The 12,402-nt window shown below is 41.8% G+C and overlaps 1 protein-coding gene across 3 annotated transcripts in view; it reads left to right on the top strand.

Moving 5' to 3' along the window:
• Window positions 1-12,402, top strand: part of PTPRB (protein tyrosine phosphatase receptor type B) — a 112,269-nt gene that overhangs the window by 61,854 nt on the left and 38,013 nt on the right. For all 3 annotated transcript variants that reach the window (XM_082850509.1, XM_082850510.1, XM_082850511.1), the window contains 6 exons: window positions 1,629-1,892; window positions 2,425-2,688; window positions 3,482-3,745; window positions 5,909-6,178; window positions 10,010-10,273; window positions 12,092-12,355. In XM_082850509.1, the coding sequence (XP_082706635.1) occupies window positions 1,629-1,892; window positions 2,425-2,688; window positions 3,482-3,745; window positions 5,909-6,178; window positions 10,010-10,273; window positions 12,092-12,355 (1,590 nt within the window). The remainder of the gene's footprint in view (window positions 1-1,628; window positions 1,893-2,424; window positions 2,689-3,481; window positions 3,746-5,908; window positions 6,179-10,009; window positions 10,274-12,091; window positions 12,356-12,402) is intronic.

Raw genomic sequence — 12,402 nt, 5'->3', positions numbered from 1 at the left:
CCAACAAAGGATAGTAATGCAACTTGTAGGTGTTAAGAAGCTTCATGAAAAATGTAGCTTAGATACCAAAATATTGAAATTTCTGGGTCATTTCATGCTTTGGAAGAAAGTGGAAGAGAAAACTTGGACATAGGCCTGGCATGTGGTCAGAGCAGAAATCCCTTAACATAAACCAGACACAGACAGAGAGGCTACCCAATCCAGAGAACATGCTAGTATTAAGATAGAAATTTAGGACCCTGGACCTGATTGAGTTCATACTTCTTTTCAATGCTCCTTCTCATTAATATTTATAAAATCCAGTTATAGCCAAATAGTAATGAATCTAGGGCCTACTTTTGAATTAAAATACAGCCCCAAATGAAAAAATAGAATATGTTTAATATCATGCTCAAAATACAGAGTTGCCTTATTTTACAGTGTTCCTGTTAACAAGCACTGATTGATTGATTGATCAACTGAGAAAAAACCCATGGGTACACAGATTGGTTTGTTCGTTTGTTTGTATGTTTATGGGGAATGTCAGGTGCACAAAGTTGGATTAATCATAATTCTTGGTTCAGGATCCTGTGCGTCAGTTGCCACTGCTATTTGTTTTTATGGCATTTAATTAAATTTAGACATTTAGTTAATAATTTTTAGTAATTTAATATGTACTTGAGAAACCACTACCCAAAATAAAAGCTAGGGACTTGATAATAATCTATATCAGATCATGTATTTCACACCTCACTGGTCCATCCCAAAGTAACTATCATCTTCACTCTTATTTTTCTCTCTTGCCTTCCATCCTGCAGTTTTATTATTTATGTAATCCTAAAATTATATTTTTAAAATTTTAGTTGTTTTAATACAAAAAAAGGTATTTTTTATGCAGTATGTAATCTTTGGGGACTAAGATTTTTCACTTAGTATTATCTTGATAAGATTCATCCATATTTTGTGTTTTGATATTAAGGGCGAAATCCATATTTTTGTGTTTTGAGTTAAGAAAAATTGTGACTGCCGTATAGTATTTCACTGTGTTTATATACCATTTCATTCATCCAATCTCCTGTAGATGGGCATCCTCTCTTACACTTGGTTTTATCAAGTTTTCAAATTTTGCCAACCAAATGGATGTAAAATGGTATTGTGCCATGGCCCTGACTTGCATTTCCCTTGATCACCAACAACGTTGAACATCTTTTCATGTATTAGTTACCATATGTGTTTCCTCATCTTCCGTTTTTCTTTTGGATTGTGTATACTCTTCTTGGTAACTTAGTGTCATATCTTGAGTCACCAAGGTATGCTGGAATTGTTAATATCATTGCCATCATTCATATTAATCATCAGTTATTATGTTTAATGCTCCTTTTTGTACATGACACTTTGTGTAGGCTAAGAACAGGATTAGAATTAATTCATCAGGTCTGTAAAAAGATCCATTTAATCAGTCCAAACTGATTAAACTGATAACAGTCTTTCCCCTCCAGAAATTTGTGATCTGAAGGTCTAAGATTTTTCTTTTAAATGCACACAGTAAAAACCTACTCACTTTCCTTTATCGTCCCGTGTTGTCATCTGTGATCAATTGCTCCCTCAGAACCATTAAATCCCTAGCTGTTTTCTGTTCTCTTTTGCAGTGCCTGACAAAGTCCAGGGAGTCAGTATCAGCAACTCAGCCAGGAGCGACTATTTAAAGGTATCCTGGGTACATGCCACCGGAGACTTTGATCACTATGAAGTCACCATTAAAAACAAAAACAACTTCATTCAGACGAAAAGCATTCCCAAGTCTGAAAACGAGTGTATATTTTTTAAGCTAGTCCCTGGACGGTTGTACAGTGTCACTGTTACTACAAAAAGTGGACAATATGAAGCCAGTGAACAAGGGAATGGAAGAACAAGTAAGTGGAAAGATTGCAAAATTTGGTAGTTGGTTGGGACTTGAAGGTCATCGAGTAAATAATTTATCTGAACCTTGAATTTTCTCTGCTTACTGATCAGTAAATTACATTCCCAGTTAGTCTCAGTTGGAGCCAACATCGTTCAGCCAAGCCATGGCCTATAATGACAGAATATTTATTGGCAGATGAAAGCAAGCGTAGTGGGGTAGCAGGAACACCAAATTTCTCATTTTTCTTCCCTGTCCTCCTGCATTGTGGCATTTAAAGTTCTAGATGTCTTGTTTTATCCTGGAATTGAGATCAAAACTCATTTTACAATTATATTCTACCAATACTTAGCATATAAGATTTATGCCAGAAAAAAAATTACAATTGTAATAGTTGCTTCCAATTTTTCTTGTTTAATTATGCATGAAGTAGCTGAAATGGTTTATTCGGGAAAGGGAGATGTTTGCCAGTTCTGTGAATGTGATTCATAAATTATTGTGTAGTAAAGTCTGATCAGTCACTTTCCTGAAATGTCTTCTCATAGTCCCGGAGGCTGTTAAGGATCTCACATTGCACAACAGGAGCACTGAGGACCTTCAGGTGACATGGACACGAGCTGATGGGGACGTCGACCAGTATGAGATCCAACTGCTCTTCAATGATATGAAAGTATTTCCTCCTTTTCACCTTGTCAATACCGCAACTGAGTATCGATTCACCTCCCTCACACCAGGGCGCCAGTATAAAATTCTTGTCTTGACGATCAGTGGAGATGTACAGCAGTCAGCCTTCATTGAGGGCTTCACAGGTAATTGGAAATCTGGCTCTAGAACCTGACTAGATAGTGTGGTGTATTTAGCATGTTGGGTAGCCAGGCGTTTTGGTTGAGGATTTAAAGGGCTAAGGGGTTGGGGGGTGGCAAGAAGGGAGAAGCTTATCTTGATAGTGACAATAATGTTGTCCGAGCTGGTTTAGCAAAACTAAAGTATGATGTAGGGGGAGAAAAAAAAGCTTTCTGAAAAATAACATTGACTTGATATAAATAGCTGTTGCCTGTGAGGCTTACAGATTAAATATAAATAACCTGATTGGTTGGTTGGATAGTCCTTCTTTGGAACTCTGTTAGGAGTGTTGCTATAATAGTTAACATTTATTAAGAGTTTACTGTGAACTAGACACACAGCAAAGTACTTTATATGTACATTTTGTTCAGTCCTAACAATTTCGTGGGCTGGTCGCTATTATTATCATTGCTGTTTTTCGGATAAGGAAACTGAAACTTACAGTGGTTAAGCAGTTTGCCTATAGTCCCACAACTAGTAGATAAGAAAACCAAGACTTGGACCAAGTCAATCTAGTTAGCGCCCACTATATAACTGGCATTCTTCATTTCCACTCACTGGCCTTGATGTCCCTCTAAACTTCCCCCATCAACTTCAGCTCAAGCAGAAAAGTCAGAGAAAAATGGTAGATTGATACCAATATTTTTCATATGTATTTTTTCAGTAGATGCCAAAAGGTAGGAAGCACAAAACTTTTAGTTGAAAATTTCCACAGTTTATCCTCTAAGTGATGGTTTTTAAATTTATTCTCTTTTTTAGTTCCTAGTGTTGTCAAAAATATTCACGTTTCTCCCAACGGGGCAACAGATAGCCTGACGGTGAACTGGACTCCAGGTGGGGGGGACGTGGATTCCTACACGGTGTCAGCGTTCAGGCAGAATCAAAAGGTTGAGTCTCAGACCGTCCCCAAGCTTGTCTCTGAGCACACGTTCCACAGGCTGGAGGCTGGGGAGCAGTACCGGATCGTGATCGCCTCTGTCAGTGGGTCCCAGAAGAACCAGGTAGATGCGCTCGGGCGTACAGGTAAGCGTCCCCCTGGAGAAGGGCCAAATAGTTCTCCATAATGGGACGGTGGATGGGCTTGGCCACTCACAAATGGAAAATACCCAAATTCAAAACCACTAAGTTCGTACAATTCAATGTGGTTTCAAGAGCCTTTCTCATATTTTTTTTCTTTGCATTTTTGTTTCTGAATAGAGTGATTCAAAAACAAATGAAAGGTAATTAGAAACGAAATCATGTGAATAGCTTTTTATACTTGCTAAGGGATATAATAGTTGATTCTCTAACTCTGCGTGTTTCAAAATTTTACCCCTTTCTCAAAATTCTTTAAAGAAAAACACACCTATGCCATCTACTTCATTTGTGATGAATTAATAATGTATCTGTTTATTTATATTAATATCACTATTCACATAGTACTTTCAAAACAAAAATAAGCTATCAGCACCACTATAAATGCCAGGCATTTAAAATGATCTTTAACCATACTACAAGGTAGAGATCATTATCTTCAATTTATAGATGAGGAAAGTAAGGCTTAGAAAGTTTATAAAACATTATCAAGGATACATGTAATAAGACCTAGAGCTATAATTCAAATCTAGGTCTGTCTGGCTCCAAGCGTCATGCTCTCTCTACTGTGATACAAAAGGTACTAGATGTCTTCCGTTCTCATGACCACTTATTTAGTTGTGGGCCATGGGCCTCTGTACTGTGCCCTTCTCTGTGTCTGTTTCATATACGTATATCTCCAACTATATGTCAAGCACTATGTTAGAAAATGGGAATTCAGCAGCAAGATAGAGCCCCTGACCAAAGAAGCTTACAATATAGTGGAGTCAGGTAAAAGGCAACTAAAGTATAGCATGATAAGTGCTAAAATAAAAGTAATGTCAGGATACTATAGGAGCAAACAAAAAGAGTCAGGGAAGGCTTCCAGGAGGAGGTAACATTTAAAAAGATACTAAGAAATTATCCTGGTGAAGTATGTGTTGATCTGGTTCCAGCAGAAAAGCAAAGGCCTGGACGGAAGAGAAAGCATGGCACATTTGCGGAGCTATACACTACTTATGCTAGAATAACGATGTGAGCCATGTGGCCAAGTAGGTAGATGGACCTAATTCCGAAGGGCCTTGTATGCCTTGTTAAAGGGTTTAGAATTGTGGATAGCGATTAAAGGGCCATCAGCATGGCATGCTATGAGAATCTGCCAGACACTGTGTACAGTTAGAAACAGTGGGAAGTGAGGAAACAAGAGACTTGCAGTACTGCGGGTGAGAGATGATAGTGTCCTAGGCTAGTGAGGAAGAGAAGGAGAGAAGTGGAAAGACCCAAGAGATGTAAGATTTAGGAGACAGGAATGACAAGACTCGTGTTTGATTCTGTAGAAAGGTGAGTGTGACAAGTTTCTGGCTTGGATCAAGAGTTGGACCAAGACTTGGACCAACAAAGGGCAATGAGGAGGTGGTGGGAGGGAGATGAGCAGTTCAGTCTGGGCATCTTGAGGGTTGGGGGGGCGGTGTCTGTGGAACATCCAGAGAGGGATGTCATTTGCAAAAATAGATGAGAGATCTGAACTGAGAGTTTAAATTTGGGAGTCATCACCACATGGCTAACAATTCAAACCATGGGAGTGGATGAGATCTCTTAAGGATATTATGTAGAATGAGAAAAAATATAAGCTTAGGACATAAAATATTATTAACAAATAATACTATCTGGCCTTTCACATCAGGAGCTGTAGTACAAACACTGTTATATGCTACTGCTTAGGTCAAGGCTTAAAGCTTTGACCTGAGTTAATCTTGGGAATGAAAGTCCAAACAAGCTGTTAACACCATTCAGTCATCCAAACTGTATTCATTGAATGTAAATTTGTTCAGCATTCTTCCACTTTCTAGATACATCGATATGCATCACTCTGCATATTTATCAGTGTCACTTCCACTAGTTTTTCTACTTGTTTGACTTCAAGATCCGTCTAAATCAGAGAAAAAAGAAAAGAGAATCTAAGCAGTTATACAGATAATTCAGGCCAAGAAATACTTTCTCCTAAGGGCACATGGAAAGTGTCAATGATGCAACCATGAGGCATCATCTTCCATCTGCAGTTGATTTAGGGAAGTTTTTCTCAATTGGTTACTTAACCCTAAGTGATGGAACTGGCCTCTCTTTTCTTTGCAGTCCCAGCGTCCGTCCAGGGAATAACTGCAGACAATGCATACAGCAGTCACTCCTTAATAGTAAGTTGGCAGAAAGCTGTTGGCGTGGCAGAAAGATATGATATCCTGCTTCTAAGTGAAAATGGGATCCTCCTAAGTAACACATCAGAGGCAGCCACGACTAAGCAGCACAAATTTGAAGACCTAACACCAGGAAAGAAATACAAGATACAGATCCTAACCGTCAGTGGAGGCCTCTTTAGCAAGGAAGCCCAGACTGAAGGCCGGACAGGTAATTGGCACAGCTTGTTGTTTCATCCAACACCTCCCTGTCTTGCTATTCCTTAAGAACTGTAGGGCCAAAGGGATGAAGCAACACTGGGAGATGATATATATTTCTTGACACAGCAGGGACATTCACCGTGATTTGCCACTTCCGCCAGTCGGCCTATTCACACAGCTTCCAGCCCACCACACTCCAGTTCAGATTTTGCATCAAAACTGGCTCTATTCATTTCTTATTTCTGCTGTAATAAATTGCCACAAACTTTGCAGCTTTGCAGATTTATTATCTTATAGTTCTGGAGATCAGAATCTGAAAATAGGTTTTATGGGGCTAAAATCAAGGCGTCAGGTCACAAAAGGACTGTGTTTCTTCTAGAGACCTCGTGGGGAGAAGCCATTCCTCACCCTTTTCAGCTTCTAGAGGCCACTCACATTCCTTCCAGCAGTGGCCTCACTCCAACCGCTGTGTCTGTCACCATATCGCCTTCTCTGCTCTCTTGCCTCCCTCTTCCATCTTTTAAGGACTCTTGTGATCACAGTGGTCACCACTCAGACAATCCAGGATAATCTCAAGATCCTGAACTTAACCACATCTGCAAAGTCCCTTTTGTCACATAAGGTAACATATTCACAGGTTCCGGGGATTAGGACATGGGCATCTTTGGGGGCCGTTATTCAGACAGCACCGCTGGTCTAACTGATTATTTATTTATTAAGCACCCAGGTCTGAAAGGGGTTTGATATCGATAGGGACATAAAGCTAAGTTAGGCATGCTTCTCGCCCTGGAAGAAGTGACTGACAATTGGGGGAGAGAGACACATGGACAAATAATGTCAATACATTGTGATAAGGGTTGTTTGTGAGAGAGGGATGTCCAGCATCAAGGGGAGCATGGAGTCAGGTGGAATTGGGAAGTCTTCTTGAAAGTGACCTTTCAGTACTGTCATGAAGGATGAAGCAATTCTCCACGTGGAGAAAAGCTAGAAGGACACCCAGTGCAGACAGACGACCACGTGCCAAGACAGGGAGGTGTGAGAAGGAGCAGGGAGATTTTGCGGTGGCCGAAGTGTGTGTTACATGGGGGAGACGTGAGGCTGGAAAGGCAGGTTTGGGCCAGATTAGATAGTGCCTGGCGTGCCTTCCTCAGGAATTTATTTTTCATCTTATAAAATAAATAAAAGGAGACAATAAAAGTTTTTCAGCCAGAGAGTGAACGTTCTGTAATAAAAATTTGTACTTTTAAAAAAAAAAGGTAAGGGCTTCCCTGGTGACGCAGTGGTTGAGAATCTGCCTGCTAATGCAGGGGACACGGGTTCAAGCCCTGGTCTGGGAGGATACCACATGCCGCAGAGCAACTAAGCCCGTGAGCCACAACTACTGAGCCTGCGCGTCTGGAGCCTGTGCTCCGCAACAAGAGAGGCCGCGATAGTGAGAGGCCCGCGCACTGCGATGAAGAGTGGCCCCCGCTTGCCACAACTAGAGAAAGCCCTCGCACAGAAACGAAGACCCAACACAGCAAAAATAAATAAATTAATTAATAAACTCCTATTCCCAACATCTTCTTAAAAAAAAAAATGGCCCACAACTTCAGAATTATTCTAAATAAACTAGTCTAAGCACGTAAATAATAATTGTTGTTGCTAATAAATAAAATGGATGCTTCTAAAAAATAAATAAATAAATAAATAAATATTTTTTAAAAAAGGTAAATCAGATGGCAATGGGGGATAGATTGAATGGAGAAGAGACCAAAGGTGGGGAGACAGGCTCATAAATGAACTTGTTATTGATCACCTACTGTGTGCCAGGCACTGTCCTAAATGCTGGATACACAGAAATGAATAAAACAGCCCTCGTGGTCATGAAGCCTATATTCTAGTAGGGGAGAAAGGCAATGAAGAAAATAAAGAAGTAAAAAATGTAGTATGTTAAATGGTAATAAATACTGAGGAGAAAATTAAAGCAGGAAGTGGGTTAGCAAGTGCTAGACGCTAACAATTTTAGATAGTACAGTCCTGAAAGGTTTTGTTGAGAAGGTGACATTTGAGTAAAAGTCTGAAAGAAGTGAGAAAGAGGACCGTGTAGATATTTGGGGAAGAGCATCCCGAAGCAGAGCAAACAGCAAGGCGAAGAACCTGAGGTGGGCGCGTTGGAGAAGCAGCAATGAGGCCACTATTGGTAGAGCACAGTGAGTGACGGCAAAGTGAGGGGAGGTGGTCAGAGAGGTAACTGGGGTCCTAAGGTGATGGCAGTCATAGAAACGATAAGGGTCCAAAGCAAAGCTAATGCAGGGGCCCTGATGAACAATAGTAGATATAGTCAAGAAATAGTCCTGCATTAGATAAGATGGCATTTGGTGGCTGAGCAGAGTATAAAAGGAGGAACAGAAGAAGATTCTACAGTTTCTACCTGGCAGAAGATGATTCTATTAACTGAGATAAGAGAAGCAGGAGGAGAGAGTGTGAAGGAAAAAGATACAGGGCTCAGTTCTGAACTGAGTTTGTGATGTCTGAATGTCTTGCAGAGAGAGGTGATCAATAGGTTATTGATAATAGGGGTCCTGAGCTCAGAAGAGTGAGCTGGAGATAAAGATTTGGACAAAAATTCTAGTTAAATCCATGTTTTAGTCTGTTCAGGATGCTATAACGAGAATACCGTAAACTGGGTGGCTTAAACAACAGACATGATTTCTGGAGGCTGGAAGTTCTGGAGGCTGGAAGTTCAAGGTCAAGGCTCCAGCAGATTTGGTGCTGGTGAGGGCCCATTTTCTGGATCACAGCGAGCATCTTCTCACCGTGTCCTCACATGGTGGGAAGGATGAGAGAGCCCTCTGGGGTCTCTTTTATAAGGCACTGATCCCACTCATGAGGTCTCCACCCTCATGGCCTAATCATCTTCCATTCGCTACCCCCTGAAACCATCATTTTGGCCTTTAGGCTTCAACATGAATTTCCGGGAGGGTCGGGGTGGAGACACAAACATGCAGGCCATAGCGAGCCGTAAAGTGAATGAGACTGACTGTTTCGCTAATGTTATAGAATATGAAGGAGACAAAGGCTGAAACCATGGGAAATACCAACTTTTAAGGATCTGGCATAAGGAGAGGGGAAAAGCAAAAGAGCCTGAGGAAGTGTTTGGAGAAGAGAGCCCAGGAGAGGGGAGACAGATGTCCTGTTCTATTTCCACTGGCATCTTAAGACTTCCGTGGTATCAGGCAGCATCTGTGCCAACAGTTTGGAAGCAGGTCATTTCACCTTGCCAGCAGGTAGCACGGAAGGCCAAAAGGGTTCCAAAATCCTAATGTAAACCTTTTTTAAAAAATGGTTTTGGCTTGTCCTCTTCCTTCTCTTTCCCATGTCTCTGAATCTAGTTTTCTCTTTCTGCCTGATTTTCCCTTTCTTTCATACCTAGTCTCTCCTTCCCACTGCCCTTCCCTCCAATGGTCATTTCTTAGCTCTCAGAGGGCACTCAGAGATAGATTGCTGGTCTCTGATCTAGTTCCTAGTACTGGAAAAACATTTAGTCACACAGGTCAGACTAACATTTATTTTACATGCAAAAAATGTCTTTAAAGATAGTTTTCCATTAGTGGGGGTTTCTGTTGTTGTTGTTCTCTTGTGGTTTTGCTTTTTAACATTAACGGCTTCAGCCTCGCTAATTCACATTATTCGGATTTCTTTGCTCTGGGGTCTCCATGTAGTCAATATTCTTGAAGGCAGGGATGGTGTGTTTTGAGCTGCTTGATGGAGTGTGGCCATCTAGGCACCAGCCCCGGGCTGGGTCAGGGTGGGCTGTACCAAAACTCAGCCTCATTCTCTTTCTCCTCAACCTTTCTAGTCCCAGCAGCTGTCACCAACCTGAGAATCACAGAGAACGCCACCAGACACCTGTCCTTCAGCTGGACCCCCTCAGAGGGGGAGCTCAAATGGTACAACATCTTTCTGTACAACCCAGATCGAACTCTTCAGGAGCGAGCTCAAGTTGGCCCGCAAGTCCAGAGCTTCTCTTTCCAGAACTTGCTACAAGGTCGAATGTACAAAATGGTGATTGTAACTCACAGTGGGGAGCTGTCTAATGAGTCTTCCATATTCGGTAGAACAGGTAAGCCCTGAACCCAAGCTGTAATGAATAGCAGGGAAATTGTCACAGTACTCACTGGCTTTTCCTTGATTTGTCCTTAGTTTCCTGTTCTACCCAGGGTGTAGCTTTATATGAAATTTGTGACCTTTATATGAAATTTCTGACCCTAAATCAGACCTTTGATTATATATCAGAATAGTTTTTGCACTGGTTTTTGCTTTGTTTCCCACACGTGCTTACCTCATAGAGTTTAGTGAAAAAAATGAATCTGGCTCCTCTACTTGCCAGCAAACTGCTACGCGAGGGTTATAACCCATCAGGGCTCAATTCAAGCTGTGCCTTTCAGCTTTCTACAGGAAATAGATGGAGTGGAGAGCAGGTCCAAAGAAGGGCAGCTACAAATGGGGCCAACAAGCAAAGACTGCTGTGAATCAGAAACACAGCACTAGATGAAGTGAACACAAGAGTTCCAGGAAAATGAGAGAGAGAAACATCTCTGGGTTTTGCAAATAAGAAACTGAATCTACTCTTTCTCCATAATTTGAGTCCATTATCTCATTTTTTCTATTCAATTTTTATTCTTTTTGGAAATATTTATATATTTATTGGACTGCGCCGGGTCTTAGTTGCGGCATGTGAACTCTTGAGTTGAAGCATGCATGTGGGATCTAGTCCCCTGAGCAGGGATGGAACCCCGGCCCCCTGCATTGGGAGCGCTGAGCCTTAGCCACTGGACCACCAGCGAAGTCCCCAATTTTTATTCTTAATTGACAGTTGTTTTTGAGTGCTCCTGTGTGCCAGGCACTGGGCTCACTGTTGCACTAGGAGAGTAGACAAGACTCACAGGGCCCCTGACCTCACAGGGCTCTGCACTAGCAGAGAGGAGGAGGGGACGGGATGGCAGATTTTAAAGGGTGATGATTTTGGAACCCCTTAAATCCTCTGAAGGAAATAAACATTATGCTATGACACAGCGTGACTCGGCAGGACAAGACTTAGAGACCCCTTTAGACAGAGAAGTCTTTTCAGCTGAGACCCGAAGGTGAGAGGAGCCATGGGAAGAGCTCATTTTAGTCACTCAGCAGGAGTTCTCAGCTTGTCTTCTGAGGGAATGAAAAAGAGCAGTGGATAAGCCATGAGTGGAATTTCCTAGATGTTACCATCTTCAGGGCCATCTGCCCTAGGCACGTCTTCCCTTATCTGCTCGTTAATGTTTAAAATTCCTCCAACAAGGGACAACAGTCTTCACTCTCCTAAGAATCATGAAGCTTACATACCCATGGGACAGGTGCCAGCCTGACTAATTTATACTATGGTAGAAATGACTGTTAACACTTCACTTCCCAAGTGAGGTTCTATCAGTATAGATTTTGGGGGAAGAAAGGGCTGAGAGAGAGAACTGAGAACCTAAGAGAGGATGGAGAGGAAGTAAAGAGGCCCAGAGAGGGATGTTATGGGATGGTGGCCCAAGTGAGATGGGCCAGACTGGAAGGGGCAGGAACATTTTATGAACAACTTTCAGGGCTTTTTATATCCTAAGTTATGAACTATTTGACCAGTCTTAGTCATTTCTGAAGATTTCACTTTATATGTTTATCAGAAGACATGTAGCGAGCATACAGAAGTCACCACCTCTTGTGCTTTGTTTTATTTTAATTTGTGCCAGGTCTCTAGACCACATGCCCCTAAACTCAAGTGACCTGAAGTAGAAGCAAGATCTGACTCTACAATAAGCACTACTCACCTGTACACCCAACACAGCTCATGTTTTCACCTGTGGGCCAAAATGCCTTTGTTTCTATCTGTCTTGTTTTTAGTAAAGGTTGTCCTTCTCTTAAGTCCCAGCCTCTGTGAGTAACCTCAAGGGATCCAATCGAAACATGACAGACAGTCTCTGGTTCAGCTGGAGTCCAGCCTCTGGGGACTTCGACTTTTATGAGCTGATTCTCTATAACCCCAATGGCACAAAGAAGGAAAACTGGAAAGACAAGGACCTGACGGAGTGGCGTTTCCATGGCCTCGTTCCCGGAAGGAAATACACGCTGTGTGTGATAACTCATAGTGGAGATCTCAGCAACAAGGTCACGGGGGAGAGCAGAACAGGTAAGAAGCCCAGTGGCCAATGGCCAAGTGTTGGTGGGAAGTAGCTT

Source organism: Leucopleurus acutus (genome assembly GCF_964270905.1).
Source record: "Leucopleurus acutus genome assembly, chromosome: 11".
NCBI classification, from domain to species: Eukaryota; Metazoa; Chordata; class Mammalia; order Artiodactyla; family Delphinidae; genus Leucopleurus; species Leucopleurus acutus.
Note: the sequence above shows the minus strand (reverse complement) of the source record. Positions and strands in the feature narration are given on the sequence as shown.